The 27,119-nt window shown below is 46.2% G+C and overlaps 1 protein-coding gene across 2 annotated transcripts in view; it reads left to right on the plus strand.

The window, feature by feature from the left end:
• sv2ca (synaptic vesicle glycoprotein 2Ca) overlaps window positions 1-27,119 on the plus strand; it is a 176,496-nt gene that overhangs the window by 45,511 nt on the left and 103,866 nt on the right. For both annotated transcript variants that reach the window (XM_056286647.1, XM_056286655.1), the window contains exon 2: window positions 26,688-26,868. In XM_056286647.1, coding sequence (XP_056142622.1) covers window positions 26,688-26,868 — 181 coding nt within the window. The remainder of the gene's footprint in view (window positions 1-26,687; window positions 26,869-27,119) is intronic.

Consider the following 27,119-nt stretch of genomic DNA (forward strand, 5'->3'; position numbering starts at 1 on the left):
AGTCACCAGCCGCTTCTTTTCCCCTGACAGTGAGGAGTTTCACCAGGGGGTGTAGCGCGTGGGAATGTAGCAGGAATGAAAATATCTCCATTTATATGTATGAATTTCGTCAAAGTATTCCATTTATATTCCCAAGGGAATAACACTTAATGTCCATTCATCCATTATCTAAACCACTTATCCTGCTGTCAGGGTCACGGGGATGCTGGAGCCTATCCCAGCAGTCATTGGGCGGAAGGTGGGGAGACACCCTGGACAGGCCACCAAGCCATCGCACAGGGTTGATACACACACACACACACATACACACATACACACACAGACACATTCATACCTAGGGACGATTCAGTACGGCCGATTCACCTGACCTACATGTCTTTGGACTGTGGGGGGAATCCGGAGCCCCCGGAGGAAACCCACGCAGACACGGGGAGAACATGCAAACTAACGCTTAACGTGATATTTCTTGTTTCTTCGTATTATTTTACAATGGTGTGGTATAATCTGGCTATTACTGGTTGGATTAGTCGGCTGTCTGCTACGGTCGTTCCCTTTCCGTGACAACTGTGGCGAAGGCGGTACGTCAAAATATGAGCTCCGCTTGTGTTTTGTGATATGTTGCGTCATAGTTTTATCTAACTGTAAAGTGCCTTATGAATCTACGTAGGTCACATTGCGTCGAGATCAGAATGTATATTTTGCTTATTTTGACGGAATGTATTGATGCTAGCTGAACACGTTCTGAAATGCTATCTAATGCTAATGCTAGCTAATGAGGTGGGAATGTCTGTCGTGAACATTCTGAACAATCTTCTGTCTGTGTGTTATTTTCACGTTCAGGAGCTGGAGTACTATTCTTATTTTAACTCGAACTTGACCAACTGTTGTTTTGATTCATTGCCAGGAATGGTTATGGCATATTTTTTGCCGTGTAATAATTTTGTTATTTTGTTCTTTGCATGCTAGCATGTTAGCTAGCAGAAGAGGATGAAGAGTGGAAAGGCAGTTGGTCCTGATGACATACCTGTGGAGGCATGAAGGTGTTTAGGAGAGATGGCAGTGGGGTTTTTAACTAAAGTTAGCACAAAAAGTAAGGAAATGTGTGTTTGGTAGATTATTTCTTTGTTGTAACAATGCTTCTTGGCAATAAATTTTATATCAGCCACCTGATTGTCAGCACCTGGGGTACCAGAAGCTCAAAACAAGAGTCAATAGCAACAGCAAAATAAGCTATTTGGCATTGGCAGAGAAGATTTGGCAAATGTTTCATGGGTGCAACCCACATACTCAGCTCTGCTGCACATCCCACAAATGCGTGTTCCTTACAAATGTGGCGCCATTTAAAAGGCGAATAAACAGGCTTTCCAACGGTATAAGATTTATTGCCAAGAAGCATTGTTACAACAAAGAAATAATCTACCAAACACACATTTCCTTACTTTTTGTCCTAAGTATAGATTGTTTAACACAGTCTTGGAAAGTGAGAGGATGCCTGAGGGGTGGAGAAGAAGCATACTGGTACCGATTTTCAAGAACAAGGGCGATGTGCAGAACTGTAGCAACTACAGAGGTATAAAGTTGATCAGCCACAGCATGAAGATATGGGAAAGAGTAATAGAAGCTAGGTTAAGAGGAGGAGAGGTGATGATCAGCGAGCAGCAGTATGGTTTCATGCCATGAAAGAGCACCACAGATGTGATGTTTGCTTTGAGAATGTTGACGGAGAAGTATAGAGAAGGCCAGAAAGAGTTGCATTGTGTCTTTGTAGATTTAGAGAAAGCATATGACAGGGTGCCGAGAAAGGAGGTGTGGTATTGTATGAGGAAGTCGTAGGAGTGGTGCAGGATATGTATGAGGGCAGTGTGACAATGGTGAGGTGTGTGGTTGGAATGACAGATGGGTTCAAGGTGGAGGTGGGATTACATCAAGGATCGGCTCTGAGCCCTTTCTTGTTTGCAATGGTGATGGACAGGTTGACGGACGAGATCAGGCAGGAGTCTGCATGGACAATGATGTTTGTGGAGGACATTGTGATCTGTAGTGAGAGTAGGGTGCAGGTTGAGGAGAGCCTGGAGAGGTGGAGGTATGCACTGGAGAGAAGAGGAATGAAAGTCAGTAGGAGCAAGACAGAATATCTATGCATGAATGAGAGGGAGGACAGTGGAATGGTGAGGATGCAAGGAGTAGAGGTGACGAAGGCATATGAGTTTAAATACTTGGGGTCAATGGTCCAAAGTAATGGGCAGTGCAGAAGAGAGGTGAAGAAGAGAGTGCAGGCAGGGTGGAGTGGGTGGAGAAGAGTGTCAGGAGTGATTTGTGACAGAAGGGTACCAGCAAGAGTTAAAGGGAAGGTTTACAAGATGGTTGAGAGACCAGCAATGTTATATGGTTTGGAGACAGTGGGACTGATGAAAAGACAGGAGGTGGAGCTGGAGGTGGCAGAGTTGAAGATGCTAAGTTTTTCATTGGGAGTGATGAAGGAGGACAGGATTAGGAACGAATATCTTAGTGGGACAGCTCAGGTTGGACGGTTTGGAAACAAAGCAAGAGAGGCAAGATTGAGATGGTTTGGACATGTGTGGAGGAGAGATACTGGGTATATTGGGAGAAGGATGCTAAATATGGAGCTGTCAGGGAAGAGGAGAAGAGGAGGGCCAAAGAGGAGATTTATGGATGTGGTGAGGGGAGACATGCACCTGCATGTGGTGAGGGAAGACATGCAGGTGGCTGGTGTGACAGAGGAAGATGTAGAGGACAGGAAGAGATGGAAACGGATGATTCGCTGTGGTGACCCCTAACAGGAGCAGCCGAAAGTAGTAGTAGTAGTAGTAGTAGTAGTAGTATGTTAGCTAGCAGACTGTTGTACTTTAGAATGAGAAAACGGTTCATGTGATGTAGTAGTAGTAGTAGTAGTAGTATGTTAGCTAGCAGACTGTTGTACTTTAGAATGAGAAAATGGTTCATGTGGCGTGGCTTCGTTAGCTAGTACTATGTACATGTGTATCACACAAACTATACGATCACATTGGTTAATTAGAGTAGTCCCCCTTTCTGTGATGATTGTGGCGAAGACGGAGCTGAAGTACTTTTTCATATTGTAATGAACTTGACCAATGCTTGACCAATACCAATACGTCGTAGTACATTGATACCAGTGAGAGGTGAACGTGGGAGAAGACGCCATCAACAAAGCCCCTTTCAGCGACATCTTTCAATCTGATACCAGAAGCAATGCTGTGTGAAAGTTTTTAAAATACTGGGATTTTCTGTACTTTTAATGATTTTGACTGTGGTGTGTTTTATTGATTTTGTATTATATATTACTTGACCAAGCGTTGTTTTGATCCATTGCCAGAAAATAATAAACGGGACATTTGTTGCCTGAACCCGACGTATCTGCGGTTTCTGCTTTGGAGTCGCGACCAGAACAGAGAGGTTACAGGAGGATCACGCTATTCCCCCCAGTTTCCCCTCCCCCCGAATATGCGCCCTGACTGACCAGTGGAGGCGCTTGTGCAGCGACCAGGACACATACCCACGTCCGGCTTCCCACCCGCAGACATGGCCCATTGTGTCTGTAGGGATGCCCAACCAGGCCAGAGATAACACAGGGATTCGAACTGACGAGCCCCTTGTTGGTAGGCAACAGAGTAGACTGCCATGCTCCCCGAACGCCCGTCTTTACTTCATTGTTAGCTGCACTCCTCCCCTCCCGCTAGGTTAGCTGCACTCCTCCCCTCCTGCTAGGTAAGCTGCACTCCTCCCCTCCCGCTAGGTTAGCTGCACTCCTCCCCTCCCGCTAGGTTAGCTGCACTCCTCCCCTCCCGCTAGGTTAGCTGCACTCCTCCCCTCCCACTAGGTTAGCTGCACTCCTCCCCTCCCACTAGGTTAGCTGCACTCCTCCCCTCCCGCTAGGTTGGCTGCAATGACAAGTTGGCGGATATTTGAAACAGTCATTCCTGCCTCCATTGACAAATACGTTTATTTGAGGAACCTACTGATGCGATCACACGTGCGTGTTGGTGCTTGTACGTGTGTGTGTGTGTGTGTGTGTTAATGTGTCTACATTTTGTCTGTTTTGCCTCACATCTCAGCCCAAACACCATCCTCCTTATGTGTTTCTCACGTGTTTGGCGTGGATCAGCGCCCCCCCCCCCCGAACCTGAATGTTTACCCTTCCCGGAGGCATGTCGTGACATCTCCAACAGAGCATCTTGGGGCAAAACCTTTTGCCACTGCCAGAGAGATCCCTTGACACATTGTCATTTCCTGGTGTTGTTTAGAGTCTGGATGCAATACGGGGCATCCAAGTCCAAATCCACATGTATTTCTCCCCCTTGCCCCTCCACCTGGCAGCCGTTCAAGGAGCTGTACTCCTGCATCAGCCTCTCCCTCTCAATGCTACAGAAAATGTGCACTTACAGTATAATGACTCAAGCCTTCGCATTACATCCACCAGCGGCTTCAATGCTCAACTTTGGATTTCAAATGAAGCTGAACTGAACGGGGGTGTATCGATTTCACCATTTTCCTTGGTCTGCAGGCCTGAGAGAGGAGCTTCATTTACTGCCCCACTAAATCAATGAGATGGCAGCAGAGGGTGATAGTGCAGGAGGTTGTGGTTCCTTTAATCACAACAGTCTGGTGGAAGCTTTTGTGCACCCCCCCCCCCTTCCCGTCAATGCCATTTCCAGTCTCTCGACTATTTCCCCTTTCTGCTGGTCTGTGAAGCAGCCCCGATAAAGCACAGGGGCGTGCGTTCCTGATTGTAGCTAAAGAGCATCGACTTAACGACGGATTCGCTGCAGACATCTATTTTTCTGGGTCCCAGTGCATATGAATGTCACATTCATTGTTTTACATGTATTACACTCATCCTAGACTGGGACTACTTACATGCAGTTCTTCAAATAATACTGTGCAATATGAATGCCTTTGCTGCAAGTAGTGTTCTGAAAAAAGAAGAAAAAACCCCATTAGTTCTCTCTTGTTGTTGTTTGTCAGTTTACTGATGTTCTGTCAACTGCTGCCCCCCATAACATTTTGCTGCAGTGGGGTCACTGCTTGGTTGGCTCTGACTGCAAAAGCACAAAGAAGTGAGACGAGACTGTTCTCAGCTCATGAGGGTCCCCGCTTAATACATAAACATGACAAAAAAAACACAAAACACACGTTTTACACTGTAGCGCCCAACACTTGGAATTATGAGGGGAAACGGAACTTTCAGACGGCATAAATATCCCTCACGAGCAAGCTCGACCCCTGGTCAGTTGGTGACGGCATCGACCTTTTTTGGATGCTTCCCCCCCTGAATTACACTTGATATCTTTTATGACATATGTCATATAATTTCTGAGGCTAGGCACAGCTGACGTCATGCTCTGAGGTACAGTGCAGTAAAATGAACCGAGTGCCAATAAATTCATTACGTAATAGACTGTCCTCTGGGGGCTATAGTCATTTGTCAACAGCGTTATCTCCACTCTGTGTAAGTGGTTGGAGTTTGAGGTTCCCTTTCAGTCTATTTTTAGCCTGTAGCAGTGCCTCAGTCATCTCTAACGCTTTAGTACGCGCATTCAACGGCTGGCACTGAGTGAAACTGGACATTTCCATGTGCATTACACAGCTACCTGCCCCTTAATGACGCAGCTCGGATGTCCAGTCCTGCGGTAGGTATATCATCGCCACGTATAGAAGTGGAGGGGCGTCCGGGTAGCGTAGCGGTCTACTCCGTTGCCTACCTACATGGGGTTCGAATCCCCGTGTTGCCTCCGGCTTGGTCGGGCGTCCCCACAGACACAATTGGCTGTGTCTGCGGGTGGGAAGCCGGATGCGGGTGTGTGTCCTAGTCACTGTACTAGCGCCTCCTCTGGTCGGTCGGGGCGCCTGTTCAGGGGGGAGGGGGAACTGGGGGAGTGGCGTGATCGTCCCACACGCTACGTCCCCCTGGTGAGACTCCACACTGTCAGGTGAAAAGCGTCTGGCGACTCCACATGTATGGGAGGAAGCACAGGCGCGTGGGAAGATGTGTTAAGTAGGGGGCTATCGTGGCGAGCCGGCGTGGAAGAATGAGTCGAGAGGCAGAGATCTCTTTTTAATCGCAACGCCACACACACCGCACGACCCCGGGAGCGTTCTTTAATTCACACCGGCCAGAACGGACCAGAACTGACAACAATGTAATAAGCCCCCCCCCCTCCATGTCCCAAGTGACGACATCAATCCCAGTCACGGTGCTACAGTCAGTTAGTCAGTAAACGGTCTCCTACTTAGTCTGAGTCGAACCCCTAAAACAACAACACAAGAATAACCACAACATGAACACCACGTCATTAAAACACAAATTTAAATCTAACAGTCACAGTCCTATCAGCCATTGCGCTCCCCCAGCGCAGAACCGCTGGCAGTCAGAGCGACCGCCTCTCCCGGTCACTACAATATGACGTCATTGTTTTGTTTGTAAGGCGCGTGTGTAGCAGATTTTAAATGGAGTGTTTACTCGCTTCATTATTAAACATGTACATTCCATGCAGCCCAGCCCACTGTTTAAAAAAAAGCTGTTTTATTTTCTAATGTACACTTGCATTTGTACGTTCAGAAAAGTTAGGCATACTGTTGGGTCTAAGACGTTAAACAGACACCTGTCCCTACTGGGGGGGGGGCACCCACCACTAGGGGGAGCTGCAGCCCCGCTTCCCGCGCTAATGAGAAGGCATGTGGTAGTCTGCAGCCCTCCCCGGATTGGCGGAAGGGGTGGAGCAGCGACCGGGACGGCTCGAAAGAGTGGGGTAATTGGACCGGGTACCATTTATATATATATATAAAACACAGCCGCTTCTCCGGGGTAGGGTCGCGGTGGCTGCAAGCCAAGTAGGCCACTCCAGATGTACCTCTCCCCAGCAACGCCCTCCTCCAGCTTCTTCTGGGGGATCCCAAGGCGTTCCCAGGCCAGATTGGACATGTAGTCCTCCAGCGAGTTCTGGGTCTACCCTCGCATCTCCTCCCAGTTGGCCGTGCCCGGTAAACCTTCAAAGGAAGGCGCCCAGGAGGCATACTAAGCAGATGCCCAAACCACCTCAACTGGCTCCTTTCGACATGAAGGAGAAGCGGCTCTACTCTGAGCTCCCTCTGGATGTCCGAGCTCCTCACCCTATCTCTAAGGCCGAGCCCAGACACCATACGGAGGAAACTCATTTCAGCTGCTTGTATCCGCGATCTCACCCTTTTGGTCACCACCCAAAGCTCATGACCATGGCTGAGGGTTGGAACGAAGATTGACTGGTAAATTGAGAGCTTTGCCTTCCGTCTCAGCTCCCTCTTTACCACAACAGCCCGGTACAATGTCCGCATTACTGCTGATGCTGCACCAATCCGCCTGTCAATCTCCTGCTCCATCCTACCCTCACTCGTGAACATGACCCCGAGATACTTGAACTCTTTCACTTGAGGCAACAACTCATCCCCAACCCGAAGGGAGCAATCTACCATTTTCCGGTAGAGAACCATGGCCTCAGACTTGGAGGTGCTGACTCTCATCCTGGCCATTTCACACTCAGCTGCAAACCGCCCCAGTGCGCGCTGGAGGTCGCGTTCTGATGAAGCCAACAAAACCACATCATCTGTGAAGAGCAGAGATGCAATTCTGAGGTTCCCAAAACGGACACGCTCCTCACCTTGGCTGCAACTTGAGATCCTGTCCATGAATATCACAAACAGAATCGAAGACAATGGACAACCTTGACGGAGTCCAACACCCACCGAAAACGTGTTTGACTTTGTGCCGAGAATGTGGACACAGCTCTCACTTTGGTTATACAAAGACCGGATGGCTTGTAGCAACTACCCCGGTACCCCATGCTCCCGCAGTACCCCTCACAGAGTGGCCCGAGGTACATGGTCGTAAGCCTTTTCCAGGGCCATGAAACACATGTAGACTGGCTGGTCAAACTCCCATGCCCGCCTCAGCACTTCCACAAGGGTAAAGAGTTGGCCCATTTTTCCACGGCCAGGACGGAATCCGCATTGGTCCTCCTGAATCCGAGGTTTGACAGTCGGTTGGAGCCTCCTTTCGAGCACCCTAGAGTAGACTTTCCCAGGGAGGCTGAGCAATGTGATGCCCCAATAATTGGAGCACATCCTCCGGTTCCCCTTTTTAAATATGGGAACCACCACCCCAGTCTGCCAATCCACAGGTACTGTCCCCGACCTCCATGTGCCACTGAAGAGGCGTGTCAACCAAAACAGCCCAACAATGTCCAGAGCCTTCAGCATGTCAGGGCAAATCTCATCCACAGTGGGCGCCTTGCCACCGAGGAGCTTTTTAACTACCTCAGAGACCTCTGCCAAGGATATGGTTGGGGCTTCCCCTGAGTCTTCAGACTCTACGTTCTCCACTGAGGACGTGTTAGACGGGTTCAGGTGCTCCTCAAAGTGTTCTTTCCACCGCTTGACAACATCCCCAGTTCGGGTTAACAGTTCGACTCCCCAGCTGAACACAGCCTGAGTCAAGACCTGCTTCCCCTTCCTGAGTCGCTGGATGGTTTGCAGGAACATCCTTGAGGCCAACCTAAAGTCCTCTGCCATAGCCTTGCAGAACTCCTCTCACACATGAGTTTTTGCTTCTGCCACCGCTGAAGCGGCAGCCCTTCTGGCCTCCCGGTACCTGTCGGTTGCTTCAGGAGACCCCTGGGCCAACAAAGTCTGAAAGGCTTCCTTCTTCAGCCTGACAGCTTCCCTCACCACCGGTGTCCACCAGCAGGTTCTTAGGTTGCCACCTTGACAGGCACCGATAATCTTATGACCACAGCTCCTGCCTGCCACAGACTCCATGTCCCTGGCCTCCCTCGGGATACACAAGAACTTCTTCTGGAGGTGGGAATTGAAGACCTCATGGACAGGGGCCTCTGCCAGATGTTCCCAGTTCACCCTCACTACACGTTTGGGTTTGCCAGGTCTGTCCGGCAGCCTCCCCTGCCATCTGATCCGACTCACCACCAGGTGGTGATCAGTTGACATTTCTGCTTATCTCTTCAACCAAGTGTCTAAAACAGTGGTCAGGAACCTATGGCTCGCGAGCCATATATGACTCTTCCGGTGACGGCACATGGCTCCCAGACAATTTTGAGTTGAAAAACAAATCAGTTTGGAACTGATTTTAAAATACTTGCGATATTTCTTAATAATACTGTGTCATTTTAAAGTAAACAGAAATTAGTTTTGAAGATAAATTTCACGGGTCACGGGTCACCCGTGGGTCGGGTCGGGAACCAATGGCTCGCGAGCATGTCCGGGTCATTGTAAAGGTGAAGAAATCAATTTGATCAGATAGCCAACTAGTTTATCTGCTTCAACCCTTGCAACGGAAAAGATGGCGAAAAGAAAAAAAGACGATGATTACCGTGCATTCCAGGCTGCGTGCGCAGAGGAATCTGCATTTGTGGAGAGAGCAGGATCTGCGGTATGTCTAATATGCAATGATAACATTGCATCGATGAAACGTTCAAATATAAAGCGGCACTTCGATACGTGTGTGGACCAAGCAAGGTGACGGGAATTCCGCTAGCTTTACGGGGGCTTTGGCAATAGCAAGGAATGGAAAGTCATTCACAGATGGCGAGTATGCCAAAACATTCATGCTTGATGTGGCCAATGAACTGTTTGATGACTTCCCAAATAAAGACAAGCTAATCAAACGAATAAAAGACATGCCCCTGTCAGCAAGAACTGTGCACGATCGTAGCATCATGATGGCAAATCAAGTCGAGGAAACACAACTTAAGGACATAAACGCCGGGACATACTTTTCTCTCGCGTTAGATGAGTCAACAGACGTTAGCCATCTTTCTCAGTGCAGTATCATTGCCAGGTGACACACTGCGTGAGGAAAGCTTGGCTGTTTTGCCAATGAAAGGGACAACAAGAGGAGAGGATTTATTCATGTCTTTCATGGAGTTTGCTAAAGAAAAAAACTACCGATGGATAAACTTATTTCTGTCTGTACTGACGGTGCACCCTGTATGTTGGGGAAGAACAAAGGATTTGTAGCGCTTCTCCGTGCACATGAAAAGAGCGCCATCCTAAGTTTTCATTGCATCCTGCACCAGGAGGCGCTTTGCGCTCAGACGTGTGGCCAGGAGCTTGGTGAGGTGATGTCGCTGGTCATTCGAGTGGTCAACTTTATTGTTGCCCGAGCTTTAAATGATCGCCAGTTTAAAGCTCTGTTAGCAGAAGTTGGGAATCATTATCCCGGTCTGCTTTTACACAGCAACGTGCGTTGGTTGTCACGGGGGAAGGTGCTCAGCCGTTTTGCAGCTTGCCTGAGTGAAATCCGGACTTTTCTTGAAATGAAAGGCGTCAAGCATCCTGAGCTAGACAACACTGACTGGCTCCTGCAGTTTCACTATCTCGTGGACATAACTGGCCATCTGAACCAGCTCAATGTGAAAATGCAAGGTATTGGAAATACAATCTCATCCCTTCAACAAGCAGTGTTTGCATTTGAAAGCAAGCTGGAAGTCTTTCTCAGGGACATTGAAACAGGCCGTCTTCTGCACTTTGAAAGACTGCAACAATTTAGAGATGCATGCTTAGCAAGTGACTCCACTCAACATCTGGATCTCCAGCAGCTAGCTGGCTTTACGTCCAATCTCCTGCAGTCATTCAAAGCACGTTTTGGAGAATTTCGTGCGCACACTGGTCTTTTCAAGTTCATCACTCATCCACATGAGTGTGCAGTGGACAAAATCGACCTGACATGCATCCCCGGGGTCTCTATCGGAGACTTTGAGCTGGAAGTTGCTGACCTGAAGGCATCAGACATGTGGATGAGTAAGTTCAAGTCACTTAATGGAGAGTTGGAAAGTCTTGCGCGACAGCGAGCAGAGCTGGCGAGGGAACACAAGTGGACAGAAATGAAAAATCTTCAACCTGAAGACCAGCTGATTCTTAAAACTTGGAACGAGCTTCCTGTGACATACCACACAATGCAGCGTGTGAGTATTGCCGTATTGACCATGTTTGGCTCTACATATGCATGTGAGCAGTCATTCTCGCATATGAGGAACATTAAGACCAACCTACGCTCACGTTTAACTGATGGAAGCCTCAACGCCTTCATGAAGCTCAACCTCACCACGTATGAACCAGACTACAAGGCCATCAGCAAAACCATGCAGCACCAGAAGTCACATTAAAAGTAAGACATATTTAATTTATTATACGTTAAAAATACTATGTGGCTCTCAATGAAATATATTTAGAAATATTTGGCTTTTATGGCTCTCCCAGTCAAAAAGGTTCCTGACCCCTGGTCTAAAAAATATGACCGCAAATCTGATGATACGACCACAAAGTCTATCATTGATCTTTGGCCTAAGGTGTTCTGGTACGAAGTACACTTATGAACTAACTTATGTTCTAACATGGTGTTTGTTATGGCCAATCCAGGACTCGCACAGAAGTCCAATAACAAGGCACTGCACGGGTTCAGATCGGGGAGGCCATTCCTCCCAGTCACACCCCTCCAGGTTTCTCCATCATTGCTCACATGAGCATTGAAATCCCCCAGCAGAACTATAGAGTCCTGAGGCAGAGCCCCATCCAGGATTACACCCAGAGACTCCAAGAAGGCCGGATACTCCAAAGTGCTATTCAGTGCATAAGCACACACAACAGTCAGAGCCTTCCCCCCAGCGACTCGCAGTTGTATAGAGGCAACCCTCTCATTCCCTGGGCAGAACTCCTTGTATGTGGTGGCGCTCAACCAGGGTCTTGTGCGTATCTCCACACCCTCCCGGCGCCTGTCACCTTGGCCAACTCCAGAAAAGTAATGAGTCCAGCCCCTCTCCAGAGTTTGGTACCAGAGCCCATGCTATGTGTGGAAGTGAGTCCAACTACATCTAGTTGGTACCGCTCCAACTCCCACACCAGCTTAGACTCCTTCCCTGGCAGAGAGGTGACATGCCACGTCCTGAGGACCAATCTGCAATGCCGGAAGTCGGCACGCCCTAGTTCCTGCTTTGCCTGCCCCCTGGCCTGCACTGCACCCTACCCCAGTGCACATCCCTGCGTGGTGGGTCCACAGGGTGGTGGGTCCATGTTGTTTTTTCAGGCTGGGCCTGACTGGGCCCCATGGGCCAAGGCCTGGCCACCAGACACTCGCCAGTGAACTCCCTTTCCATGTCTGGCTGTAGGAGGGTTCCCCGGTTTTCATTTCCAGATGAGGTGCTGTAATTCTGTTGGTGTAAATTCATTGGGTTTTTTGGGAACTTTGTGTGTGTGTGTACACACACCTTCTTGCTGTGAGGCGACCACGCTAACCACTGCGCCACCATGCCGCCCATATACAGTGCATCCGGAAAGTATTCACACCCCTTTACTTTCCCCACATTTTGTTATGTTACAGCCTTATTCCAAAATGGATTAAATTCCTTTTTTTTCTCATCAATCTACACACATTTGCCCCATAATGACAAAGTGAAAAAGGTTTTGTAGACATTTTTGCAAATGTATTAAAAATAAAAAACTGAAATATTGCATGTACATAAGTATTCACACCTTTTGCTATGACACTCAAAATTGAGCTCAGGTTCATCCTGTTTCCACTGATCATCCTTGAGATGTTTCTACATCTTGATTGGAGTCCACCTCTAGTAAATTCAATTGATTGGACATGATTTGGAAAGGCACACACCTGTCTATATAAGTTCCCACTGTTGACAGTGCATGTCAGAGCAGAAACCAAGCCATGAAGTCAAAGGAATTGTCTGTGGACCTCCGAGACAGGATTGTATCGAGGCACAGATCTGGGGAAGGGTACAAAAATTTTTCTACAGCTTTGAACGTCCCGAAGAGCACAGTGGTCTCCATCATTCGTAAATGGAAGAAGTTTGGATCCACCAGGACTTTTCCTAGAGCTGGCTGCCCAGCCAAACTGAGCAATCGGGGGAGAAGGGCCTTGGTCAGGGAGGTGACCAAGAACCCGATGGTCACTCTGACAGAGCTCTAGCATTCCTCTGTGGAGATGGGAGAACCTTCCAGAAGGACAACCATCTCTGCAGCACTCCACCAATCAGGCCTTTATGGTAGAGTGGCTAGACGGAAGCCTCTGCTCAGTAAAAAGCACATGACAGCCCGCTTGGAGTTTGCCAGAAAGCACCTAAAGGACTCTCAGACCATGACAAACAAGATTCTCTGGTCTGATGAAACCAAGATTGAACTCTTTGGCCTGAAAGCCAAACGTCACGTCTGGAGGAAACCAGGCACCTCTCATCACCTTGCTAATACCGTCTCTACAGTGAAGCACGGTGGTGGCAGCATCATGCTGTGGGGATGTTTTTCAGCGGCAGGAACTGGGAGCCTAGTCACGATCGAGGGAAAGAGGCTGGAGGCTTGCTGGAGCGTTGGTGTATGGAAAGTGTGGTTTTTGCCTTGATTCTTTCCTGGTCCAGTTGTTTAAGCAGCTCTTCACACTTGAGAATCCATCCCACTGCTCTTTTTAGGTCGATCCACCTGGAGAAGTGCTTTAAGAGTGTAGTAGTGGGAGTTTCATCGGATTGTAATACTGCAGCACAGACTGACACCACATTCCTCACCTCTGGGTCATCAACAGAGATGGTGCCTGGGTCTTCACCATGCCCTGGCCATTCAGACTGAGGTTTGCTTCGAAACTCGGGGGCATGGGTCCAAGTTTTGAACTGAAGAAAGGCATCTGCCCACATGCCACGTGATGCTGCGTCTGCGGGGTTGAGCTTGGAGCTGATGTAATTCCATAGGCGAAAATCCCGGAGGGGAGGGGGACACGACCCCCCCATACTGGGAAAAATATGATATACCCCCCCCCGCCCCAATATATCACTATAAACATTGACGTATCAAACAGCTGTATATCTATTCGCCTTTCTTGGCCTTTATTTTCCTCAGATAGAACTCCAGTTCCTTGCCGTCTAGGACACAGCCGTCTGCCCTGCCACACTGGCCAGGTCTGGAGGCAATGCAGGCAAGTATAGTTTGCCCTGCTGGAGCTGCTCCTCCAAGAGGGTGTATACTCACTATAAACATAACTATGTAATTTCAGTAATATTAATAATACACAACGAAAGCATCTGTACTGATTATAGACACTTAATAGTGCACATTTACGTTTCAAAAGATCGCGATCCCCCTCCCTTTACATCACAATGGTTTGATCCACTGCCATTGCCTCCCCCCTCCCCCTCCTCCCGAGTACTACAGTGCGTGTGGGAAATCTGACAGTCTTTCTATGGTGGCTAGCATTAATCTCCAGTCCAGTAGTAGTTCTGACCAATGGTATGTTAGACATTTCTTTGCTTCCACCACTCAGTACAGTAAAACACATTTATAATCGTGACCAGTCTTCATTTCCGCTGCATTGAATTACAGGTCACTCTTTATGTTAGCTAGTGGCTAACTGACGTTTGCTAGCTAACTTAGCTAAGTTACAGTCGCATCAACCAGTGTTTGTGGCTGTTTGAATTTGAGAGAAACTGGCAATGCAATTACCTTAGGTGACCGTGTGTTCGTGTCTACCGTCTGAAAGGCAGTCAGTGCACATAGCTAACAAGGCAACCGCATTATCGCCATTTTGTTTTATGTTGGCAGCAATCACACAGTAGCTGAATTTGCAGAACTGGCGAACAGAGCGATGGAGCAAACTAAAGCAAGCAAGCTAGCTAACTAGCGACACCTCTTCCATGTACGTGGCGTCAGTTCATTCCAAGACCAACATTCAGCTGTAGCATTCCAGGATCAGCATGCATCAGTTTTATCCTCCAGAAAATACAGAACAAATATTACATCGAATCATATGGTTCAACTCTAATATATTGATAGATCTATAGCTTATATTTTTGGGAAAATATGTTTGATAAAGGCATTATTTTTATAAATGACATTGTGAAGAAGGAAGGTAAAATTATGACTTACAAACAACTAATTAATATTTATGGCAATGTCTGCACATTTAATCACAAAAATGTAATCATCTCATTCCAGCCTTACCACAAACATGGAAAAGAGAAATTGGTAAAGGAAACTGCCAGGAACTAGTTTGATTTCCACATGTACAGTATATATATGAAATATTTGTTGGTCAAAGAAATTTATATATAAATAAAAAAACAATTATTGTGGTGTAACCCACATGATTACATGTACCCTGTGACATATGTAAGTTCCACTAGTGGCCTCTAGGAGGCACACGAGCTACAGGGTTTAAACCATAACAAACAACCGTCAACAATAGAGAAGAGCGGGCGGATCTGACGAGAGAAAGACTGGGAGAGAAGAGAAATACGGATATTTTGAAATACGGACAACTTTGACTACGGATACTTGAATTACGGATATTTGAACTACGGACATTTGAACTACGGGACATAAAGATCCCCCCCACGAAGCTTCATTGGTGAGCCGCTAGCCAAAGCTAAAAGTAAGCAGCCTCCCGTGTTCCTTGTAGTCGTAGCCATTTACGTAGGATATCTTGATTTTACCCGAAGACAGATGGTCTCCTGTTGAAGGAAGAAGGAAGACTCTTGTCTCTTGTGTGTTGTACGCTGCTGGAATCCTGGTAAGACTTTAAAATCTTGAAATCTAAAGACAGACAGTTTTCCATTGGTTGCTAAGCTAAGCTAACCCAGCTAAAACGTATATCTATGATCCTTAGCAGTTTCCCATGATTCAGAGCTTTAAAACCGGTCAGGACACCCGGTCCATAGGGTCTATTTGATGTAGGAATGTTAGACATTTTTATATAATAATATGCTTGTTGTTAAAAAACCTGTAAGCTCCGGTTGCCGCTCGCCACCGAGCCAACTGGGGCTACATGGCATCCATGGAAACCATAGCAACCAGCTAGACGCGAATTCACGTTGATAGTGCCGTCTGACCGTCATGCAGCCTGGCTGCGATGACGTTGTTTTTAACTGTTCTGACAGCAATAGTCTGGTGTCATTCAACCGCATATTAGTTATATGTAGGAAATGATTTGATTCTGAGAATTGACTCTAGATTTGGGTATTTTTATTTTGTTTGTAATTGTTTGATAGAGATTGCAATTAATAAGGAATCTGTACAATTTTGTGCAGACTGTTTTTTTTAGCACCCCAAACAACCCCCCTTGCTACACCTTTTGAAACCCTTGGATTCCCCCTTTGGATTGCCCCAATCATCGCCCTGGATTTGGATTCATCATCATCGCCCTCTACATTAACTTGCCCCTTGCTTTTGGACTGCTTGTCACATCACCGTCCCCTTGCCCCTGTGATTGTGGTAGGATCTGGACATTGCACCTTGCACAAATTGGAAGACTGAATAATTCCCCCTTTTCTTTTCTTTATTATTTTCTTTGAGTGCACTCATACTTTATTTTGGATTATTTTGTTTAATTTGTTAATATAGAATATGGTTGCATAAGTAATATATTAGAAGGGTATAAAATAGAATATTAAGAAAATAAGATTATAGATATTAAATAGGAAAATAGAAAGGACATAAATAAGATATTAAATAGAAGATAGATATAAAATAGTATATAGATAGATATAGACAATAAATAGAATATTAGGAAGAACTTTTAAAAAGTATAATAGAGTAAAATATATATATATATAATATAACACATCTCATTTAGTATTGATATTGAAATAACTTGACTTTGAACTGTTGAAATAAATTATTTTTATATTGTAAACTATTCCCACGAGTGTGTGTGTTGTCTTTGGGGTGAGTACTAGAATCTGGTCTAGAAAAAAAACCTACACCAATCTCCGCTGAACTTAGACATTAGACTGTAGACTGGCCCTGCGCAAGCATAGGCCCATTCCCCTGTCGTGCAGGTTACAGTGGGAATCCAGCCAATATAAAACAAAAATATAAACTATATTAAAATGACAAAGGTTGCAGCTTACGTTGTGTAAATGGTGAACGCATACAGCTGTCAACCCTTGTCACTGCAATCCATTTCACATTTGCCAGCTGACTAGCTAGCTGTCTGGTAGATCGAAGCCCATTATAGAATAATAGAAGATAACAGATGATAGAAACCCAGCTCCTACTGTAAATAACCTTCCCACTGTGTGTGTGTGTGTGTGTGTGTGTGTGTGTGTGTGTGTGTGTGTGTGTGTGTGTGTGTGTGGCCAACCAGCCAGCCAGGTAGAACATGGCAGAAAAAAGACAGATGTCAGAGCATTTTTCAGTACACCAAAACACAAAGTAAGAACCCTAGTAGCCTAATGTCTCAAAGACTAGTTGATAAAATGTTCATAAGAAAGAAGGGAAATGCTAATGGAAATGTTTCATAATGATGTCATTAGGCAGAGCAGGCAACAGATGGCACACAGACAGCAGAGCTGGGGATAGAAAGGCAGGGCCAGACTGGCAGAGACAGGGAGTCTCAGGTAAGTTTGTTGAGTTTTTTTTGGCAACATTATGATAAAGGTTCTCTCTTTTTTAGACTTGTAAAATAGGGATATAATTGGACAATGCCATGGATAGCCCCACTCTCAAACTGGTGACTGAAGCAAGATTTCTTTAAGGCAATAGTATTGCTGTTGTGATTAATTGTGTAGCTTTGGGTACCGGTAGTGAGGAGTATATCAAACACATCATTTCTTTTCTAGGAGACAGACTGTGAGTCAGTGAGGGTGGTGAAAGGGAAAGAGCCAGGCAGAGAGACTTCAGATGACACTGTCACAGCCATGACAGGACCAGGTGTCAACCTTGTTGCCAGCAGCACCAGTGTAGGGGACATTGGCACAACATTGTCCAGTTACCTCAGTGATGGCACAAAACCATATCAGCCACACCCACAATTTATAGAACTACAAACTGTTGCCAACCAGAGTGTTGACATTTCAAGAGAAATGGTTTGGCGAGTTCCCCTGGCTACATTACAATCCATCAATAAAAGGAGTGCTGTGTTTTCACTGTAGCCAAAGGTTTTGAAGCCAGCCATCTTTTGGCCAAAGAGCGGATGCTACTTTCATTAGTGCAGGATTTAGGAATTGGAAAAAAAGGCAGTGAAAAATTCACAGCACATCAAAACTGCCAAACCCAACACCACTTTGTAACTTTAACAGCACACCAGCTAAATCCAATCAGTGCCCAGTTATCCAGAGCATGGGCTAAACAGCAGGAGGATGCAAGACACTGCTTGATGAAAATTGTTAGTTCAGTGCGGTATGTAGCAAGACAGGGACAAGCCTTTAGAGGCGACACGGATGACAGTGGGAATTTATACCAGCTTTTGAAACTTAGGGCAGAGAAGGATATGATCCCATTTACTGAAATCGTTAACAGAGCGTACCACAATGTACACAGGCCCCAAAGCACAGAATGAAATGCTGAAGATCATGAGCAATACAATCATTCGAGGCATTGCAGCAAAGATAAGGTCTTCTCCGATTGTACAATTTTCAGTAATTGTTGATGGTACTCAGGATGTCTCTGGTGCTGAACAGGAGAGTATCTGCCTGCGTTATGTTGACCATGACCTTGTCCCTCACGAGGAGTTTATTGAACTATACAAGGTATCGGAGACAACAGGTCAACAGGTCAGGGCATTGCAAAAGTGGCAACTGATGTGTTGTTGAGGCTCAATTTGCCGATGTCTGGCTTACGTGGGCAGAATTATGATGGTGCCTCAAACATGGCAGGAAAATACACAGGTGCACAGGCAATTGTGAGGAGGCAGCAGCCATTAGCCCTCTTAAGTGCATTTTGGAGCACTCTGTGTAAATCTGATTACACAGGCTGGCTGCTCAGCCTCCCCACTGATCCGGGATTCCCTTTCTTGGGTCCATCAGTTAGGTGTCCTCTATGGCCAGTCAGGACAGTTTAAGAGCATGTTTGAATCAATTGCCATGTCCAAAGATACACATCTGACCACCCTGAAACCCCTATGTCCAACAAGGTGGGCTGTGCGGAATACTGCTATTAGAGCTGTGCTAGGGCAGTGTGAGCATGTACTAGGCAGCCTAGAGGAGATGGCAAAAACCGCATCCAAGACAGCTTCAACTGCCAGTGGCTTATTTGAGCACTTCAGCAAAGGCAAGACTGTGTTGGGCCTCACACTTGCCTCTGCTGTTATTGGAGAGCTTGAGTGCCTAAACATTTCACTGCAGAAGAAAACTCAGACTGTCTCTGGTATGCAGGCTGCAGTCAAGTGTGTGTGGTCATCTCTTAGGGGAAGAGAAATGACAAAAGCTACCTTGCACTGTATGAGAAAGCAACAACATTGATTGAATCCATTGACTCCATTGAGACACACTCAAGACGATTTGCTGGCAAAGCAGTGGATCACTATAGGGCAGAATTTTTTAAAGTGTTAGATGGTGTGGAGGTTCAGTTTGGCCACTGTTTTGACCAGGATAGTCTAAATGTCCTGCAAAAGTTGGAACAAGTGCTTCTCACGGGGAAGTTGGATGAGTCTCTAGATCAGTCTCGAGCTGAACATAGATTCTCTTTCAGTGCAGTTGCCTCTCTTCTGCAACAAATTCCCCTGTAGTAGCAGTGGAGAGGAAGCAGAGGCCCTCAGGAAGCTTCCAGTGGAGGTACAGCGGTTGTTTGACCAAGTTGAGGTGCTGATCAGAATTTTGTTTGTGGTGCCAGTGTCTTCATGTGAGGCTGAGAGGAGTTTCAGTGCACTTCGCAGGTTGAAGACTTGGCTACGGGCTAACATGGGCCAAAAGAGACTGAATGGCGTAGTTGTCTGTAATGTACACAAAGACAGGCTGGACAGTCTCAAGAGGGAAAATATCTGCCAGCAATTTGTTGGATCCGTGGAAACCTGCAAACATATGTTTGGTTCTTTTGTTCAGTAGTGTGTATAGCAGTGGCTCTCAGCCTTTTTTGAGTATTGGAACCCCTGCATATTTTGAAGCAAGGCAGGCAAGTTTTTGAGCAGTCCTCAGGGACCGCCACCTCCTCTATGTTACTTGTAAAGTGACTGGAATCCTTATGTACTGAATATGTTCATGACCCTTTTTTATTTCACGGACCCCTTGCAATTACACCATGGACCCCTAGGGGTCCATGAACCCCTGTTTGAGAACAGTGGTGTATAGTATGATATTTGTTCTTTTGTTTTCAGTTTTTAGTACATGGCAGTACACTTACTAATTATCTATTTATGTAATGTTATTTTATTTAAGATTTCATACTTTGTGTGACATACATGTCCATAGCTGTTTTTGAAGAGTTGAGACACTGACTGAACAATAAATAAGTATTTTTGAAGGATATTTTGGTTTATCTATTTGAGTTATTCATTGAAATAGTTCTTTCACGTTTAGAACTGTACTTATTTTGTAACTTTTTTTCTTGTAAAGCTATTGTAGTAGACTCAGGTCAGTGGCACATATTAAATAAATATATAAATGTATCAGAAAAAAGTAAAATAAAAAGGTCAATTCAATACTGAGAACAACTTTGTGACGTTTCTCAATGGAGATTCTTTTAGACGAGATCACACCATGCTTGCTGTATTTACGAAAACTGCACCCATACAGCGTACAGTATTGTTGCCACCTATTGGCCTTTCTTGGTATTGCTGTTTGTAAATACAAATACCTGCATACTGGACTGATAAGGAACACTGCTATAACTATTATTGTTATTATTATTAGTAGCAGTAGTAGTAGTGGTAGTAGTAGTATAATGATTTAAACATTTGAACAAGTTGGGACAACCGTTTAGTCAACTACCTATCAATTATGCAGTAGTAGTAATTATGGTTCCTCAATATACATTTAACATATTACAATGTAGGCTGTGTGTTACAGCACTACTTATGGTGTCAGGGGCATGGGTCCAAGTTAGGAATTGCACTTGAGAAAATGTCATGTAATTGTCCCCCCCAAAGTTGATATCAGATTTTCGCCCCTGGTAATCCCATTGTGTGGCTTTGGACAATGTCTGTATGATGGAAACTCTGTTCACCACAAAGGTTTTGAACCTTGCTGTGGTACTTGCGATGTACTTTAAGACGGTCATGCTGTCTGTTCAGTACACTGACTCATCCAACGGAATCTGCAGCTCTGCTTTCAGCATTCAGTCTATACAGACAGCCAAGACCACGGCTGCAAGTTCCAATCTGGGAATGGTGGTCTGCTTGAGGGGTGCTACTTTTGCTTTCCCCATGACGAAAACAACATGCACTTCATCCCTGCTGTTAGTTAGCCTGAGGCATGCTGGTGCAGGTTTGTGGAGCTGCACAGCACACTGCAGCACCGCACAGCACACCGAGCCCATTCTCACTCCCAACTCGTCACATATGAACACTTGTTGAGGACAACCCCTTCGTCACTGTTCAATGTCAACTTTCAATGTGGGTGGACAGATCACTGATAGGCACCAAAAAAAAAACAACCCCAACGATAATACTAACCCTAACGTCATTACATCAAAATGAGTTATATGACACACAAATCAGTGCTTTTAGAGAACAAAAAAAAATCGTCCCTGGTGCTAGTGTGTAATTTTAACACAACACATTACGTGCCACAACCACATAATGTGAGTGTTAAGAGGTTGTGGTCATTTCACGTATTTCTGTGAGGTCATGTTGATGAATGCACACAGATAAAAGATAGATTTACACTCTGCACTTCCATAAAAACCAGTCGGGATAAGCTCTAATGTTTTTTGTTTTGTTTTGTTTTTTGTGCCTACAACTACCCTCCACGTTGAAAGTTGATATTAAAGGGGCACCTAGAGCGTTGCAGAGTGACGAAGAGGTCGTGCTCAACAAGCAGCCATATGGGACGAGTTGAGAGTGGAATGTGTAGACACAACACAACACAACACAGCACAACGCACAGCACAGCACAGCACAACACAAAGCACAGCACAGCACAACACACAACACAGCACACACAACACAAAACAGCACAGCACAACACAGCACAACACAACACAGCACAACACACAACACAACACAACACAACACAGCACAGCACAGCACAACACAGCACAGGACAACACAGCACAGCACAGCACAACACAACACAGCACAACACAGCACAGGACAACACAGCACAGCACAACACAACACAGCACAGCACAGCACAACACAGCACAGGACAACACAGCACAACACAGCACAGGACAACACAGCACAGCACAGCACAACACACAACACAACACAACACAACACAGCACAGCACAGCACAACACAGCACAGGACAACACAGCACAGCACAGCACAGCACAACACACAACACAACACAACACAGCACAGCACAGCACAACACACAACACAGCACACACAACACAAAACAGCACAACACAGCACAGGACAACACAGCACAACACAGCACAACACACAACACAACACAACACAACACAGCACAGCACAGCACAACACAGCACAGGACAACACAGCACAGCACAGCACAACACAACACAGCACAACACAGCACAGGACAACACAGCACAGCACAGCACAACACAACACAGCACAGCACAGCACAACACAGCACAGGACAACACAGCACAACACAGCACAGGACAACACAGCACAGCACAACACAACACAACACAACACAACACAGCACAGCACAACACAGCGCAGCACAGCACAGCACAACACAACACAGCACAACACACAACACAACACAACACAGCACAGCACAGCACAGCACAGCACAGGACAACACAGCACAGCACAGGACAACACAGCACAGCACAGCACAGCACATCACAAATCATAGGGACTAAAGCGTAATGGCAGCTCTGCTCTGGCAGCAGGATCATGATCATCAGTGAAAGAAATCAATGCTGTTTTGTTGAAGCATCGATCCCATTTTAGATGACAGATTAAAAGAGAGCAGAGGATCCTTTTGTAAAGGTATCCTGTATTACCCTCCACATTCGTCTCCCCATCGATCAGAGCCTGTTTTCACTCTGTTCCACCTCGTTCTGGATTTGCTTGTCACAGTCAGACGGGTTACGTACTGTCACTGAGGGGGAGTTTTCCAGCAACCAGGACACATACCCACATCCGGCTTCCCACCCGCAGACATGTCCAATTGTGTCTAGGGACACCCAACCAAGCCTGAGGTAACACAAGGATTTGAACCAGCGATCCCCGTGTTGGTAGGCAACGGAATAGTCCGCTATGCTACCCGGACGCCCCTTGGATTTTTTTTTTTGTCTGTAGTTTGGGGAATACTCAAGTGTGTGTGTGTGTGTGTGTGTGTGTGTGTGTGCGTGCGTGCGTGCGTGCGTGCGTGCGTGCGTGCGTGTGTGTGTGTGTGTGTGCGTGTGTGTGTGGAGAGAGAGAGAGACATGGAAAGACATAGATGAACAGATGCAGAGAAACATATGGTGTGGGATATGAATTGTTTATATGTTAGCCATAACAGGATACATATATACCAGCATGTCAGCATGTATCACTGGTTTTTCTCAACAGACTGCCATCCGCTAGAAATTTGGCATTCTGCAGAGTTTGAGTTGCCAAACTTGGAAAAAAAGGCATTTCACTGGCTGATGTACAGCAGTAATAGAAGCTAAAGCCACATGTCATTCTACTCTTTTCTTTGACACTTACATGACAAAAGATTAATCAGTACAGACTAATTCTAAAACCCTCATACAATGTAGAACATGCTGCAGAGATCTACAACCCTCATACAATGTAGAACATGCTGCAGAGATCTACAACCCTCATACAATGTAGAACATGCTGCAGAGATCTACAACCCTCATACCATGTGGAACATGCTGCAGAGATTCAATTCAATTCAATTCAATTTTATTGTCATTAAAAACAATGTGCAGGAGGCACATGTTAAAAATGAAATGAGGGCTGTGGCTTCACCAAACAGTGCAAGACAGACACAGACAAACACAATATAAGATATACACATGAAGACCAAAAGCTAACAATAAGTTAAAAAAGACCTGGAGTACAAAATATTTAAAAATATCTACAGACATTCAGTGGGTAGCCAGGTTCAGGTGGGCAACAGCTTGTGGAAAGAAGCTGTTTTTGAGCCTGGTAGTGCGGGCTCTGAGGCTCCTGTAGCACCTCTCAGAGCGCAGGAGGGAGAACAGTCCATGGTTGGGGTGGGTGGGATCTCTGCTGATGCTCAGACCCTTTCGAAGGAAGCGTTTGTGATAAATGTCTTTTATGGCTGGGAGCTGGGTACCGGTGATATGCTGGGCCGCCTTGACGACCCGCTGCAGAGCTTTCTGGTCTACTGAGGTGCAGTTGCTGTACCACACTGAGATGCAGATGGTCAGGATGCTCTCTATGGTGCAGTGGTAGAAGTTGGTGAGAATTTTGGGGGATAGATGGGCGCTCCTCAGCCTCCTCAGGAAATGCAGGCGTTGTTGGGCCTTTTTCACAAGGGCCTGGGTGTTTAATGTCCACGAAAGGTCCTCGCTGATGTGGACTCCAAGGAATTTAAAGCTGGAAACACGCTCCACTTCCACCCCATTGATGTGTATGGGGGAGTGGCTGCAGCTTCTAGACCTCCTGAAGTCCACAATCAGCTCCTTTGTCTTCTGCACATTAAGGACAAGATTGTTGGTAGTACATCATGATGTGAGGTGCTCAATCTCGTCCCTGTTGGCCGTCTCGTCATTGTTGGTGATACGGCCAATGACTGTGGTGTCATCTGCAAACTTAACTATAACATTTGAAGGGTGAGTTGGCAGGCAGTCGTAGGTAAAGAGGGAGAAAAAGAGGGGGCTCAGAACACAGCCTTGAGGGGCACCTGTGCTGAGGGTCAGGGTGGAGGAGGAGTGGTCACCTAGCCTAACAGACTGAGGTCTGTTGGTCAGGAAGTCCAGGATCCAGTTCCAGAGGGAGGGGTTGAGGCCAAGGGAGAGGAGTTTGGTGGTTAGTTTGGCGGGGATGATAGTGTTGAAGGCAGAGCTGTAATCTGTAAACAGCATCCAGATGTATGTGTTGTTAAGTTCAAGGTGGGTCAGAGCAACATGCAGGGCAGTGGCAATGGCATCCTCAGTAGACCTTTTGGGACGGTAGGCAAACTGATGTGGGTCGAATGTGGGGGGGGGGTAATGTTTTTGATGTGAGCCAGAACCAGTCTTTCAAAGCACTTCATGGCAATGGGGGTGAGTGCAATGGGTCGGTAGTCATTCAGACATGTGGATGTTGGTTTCTTGGAGACAGGAATGACAGAGGTGGTCTTAAAGCATGCCGGAACTTTAGATTGGGACAGTGAGAGGTTAAATACAGGTGTGAAGACCTCAGCCAGCTGGCCGGCACATTCCCGGTAGACCCAACCCGGTATGCCGTCTGGTCTGGCAGCCTTCCGTGTGTTCACTCTGCACAGTGATTCTCTGACCTCTGCGACTGATAGAGTGAGCACCTGGTGTTCTGGGTGGCCGGGGATTGTTGTGGCTGCGTCAGTATTGTCCTTGTCGAAGCGGGCATAGAAATGATTTAGCTTGTCTGGCAGGGAGGCATCATGGACAGCGGGGCCGCGATTAGAGCTTTTGTAGTCTGTGATAGACTGAATGCCTTGTCACATTCGCCGAGGATCAGAGTTATTGTGAAAGTGGTCCTCTATTCGTAGGGAATATTCGATCTAAAACCCTCTTACAATGTGGAACATGCTGCAGAGATCTAAAACCCTCATACCATGTAAAACATGCTGCAGGGATCTACAACCCTCATACCATGTAGAACATTTTGCAGAGATCTGAAACCCTCATACCATGTAGAACATGCTGCAGAGATCTAAAACCCTCATACCATGTAGAACATGCTGCAGGGATCTACAACCCTCATACCATGTAGAACATGCTGCAGAGATGTAAAACCCTCATACCATGTAGAACATGCTGCAGAGATCTAAAACACTCATACCTTGTAGAATATGCTGCAGAGATCCACAACCCTCATACCATGTAGAACATGCTGCAGAGATCTACAACCCTCATACCATGTAGAATATGCTGCAGTGATGTAAAACCCTCATACCACGTAGAACATGCTGCAGAGATCTAAAACCCTCATACCATGTAGAACATGCTGCAGAGATCTACAACCCCTTACCATGTAGAACATGCTGCAGAGATCTAAAACACTCATACCTTGTAGAATATGCTGCAGAGATCTACAACCCTCATACCATGTAGAATATGCTGCAGAGATCTAAAACCCTCATACCATGTAGAACATGCTGCAGAGATCTACAACCCTCATACCATGTAGAACATGCTGCAGAGATCTACAACCCTCATACCGTGTAGAACATGCTGTAGAGGTCATCGGGCAGATGGATAAACTGATGATAACTACCTTTAGGAAAGACTTATACTTAGATTTATAATCTGGTCTAAAGCTGAAAACTGTTGCTGTACTGAGAAGGTCTTCCAGTATTGTGCGTATCTTTATCAGCATGTGTCAATTGTAGCAGTGAAAATGAGTAGGCTTCACTCAGCAAACCCAACTCTGCAAATAATAGGTTAAGAAAATATTTTTCCTTTACATAGTCCTTGGTTGATGGAACAAATTTATGCAGATATACAGTCACAAAGCATATGTACATGTGTACTGTATGTGTACACACACATACACTTACACATGGACATACGTATGTTCATTTAGATATGTACGCATACATCTAGATGCAAATGCGGTGTACATGAAAGCAAAAGTTAAATTCAACCTGTCTATCTCATTCCCTTTCTAGGCAGTGTTGTGTACTTGGGGATGATGGTCGGGGCCTTCTTCTGGGGAGGCATGTCTGACAAAGTCGGTCGCAGACAGTGCCTCCTCATCTGCATGTCCACGAATGGCTTCTTCGCGTTCCTGTCCTCTTTTGTCCAGGGATATGGCTTCTTCCTGCTGTGCCGGCTTGTTGCGGGTTTTGGGTAAGTGGAATAAGGAGGGAGTAAAGGGCTGCATCCCAGGACCGTCCATGAGAATAACAAATCTATTTCAATTACATTAACAAGGCTCCAGCATCCCCGCGACCCTGAGAGCAGGATAAGCGCTTCGGATAATGGATGGATGGATGGAAATCCAGTCAAAATCACAAAATTGGAGTGTCCGGATGGTATAGCAGTCTATTCTGTTCCCTACCAACACAGGAATTGCTGGTTTGAATCCCCGTGTTACCTCC

The sequence above is a fragment of the Lampris incognitus genome, chromosome 1 (assembly GCF_029633865.1).
Source record: "Lampris incognitus isolate fLamInc1 chromosome 1, fLamInc1.hap2, whole genome shotgun sequence".
Classification (NCBI taxonomy): domain Eukaryota; kingdom Metazoa; phylum Chordata; class Actinopteri; order Lampriformes; family Lampridae; genus Lampris; species Lampris incognitus.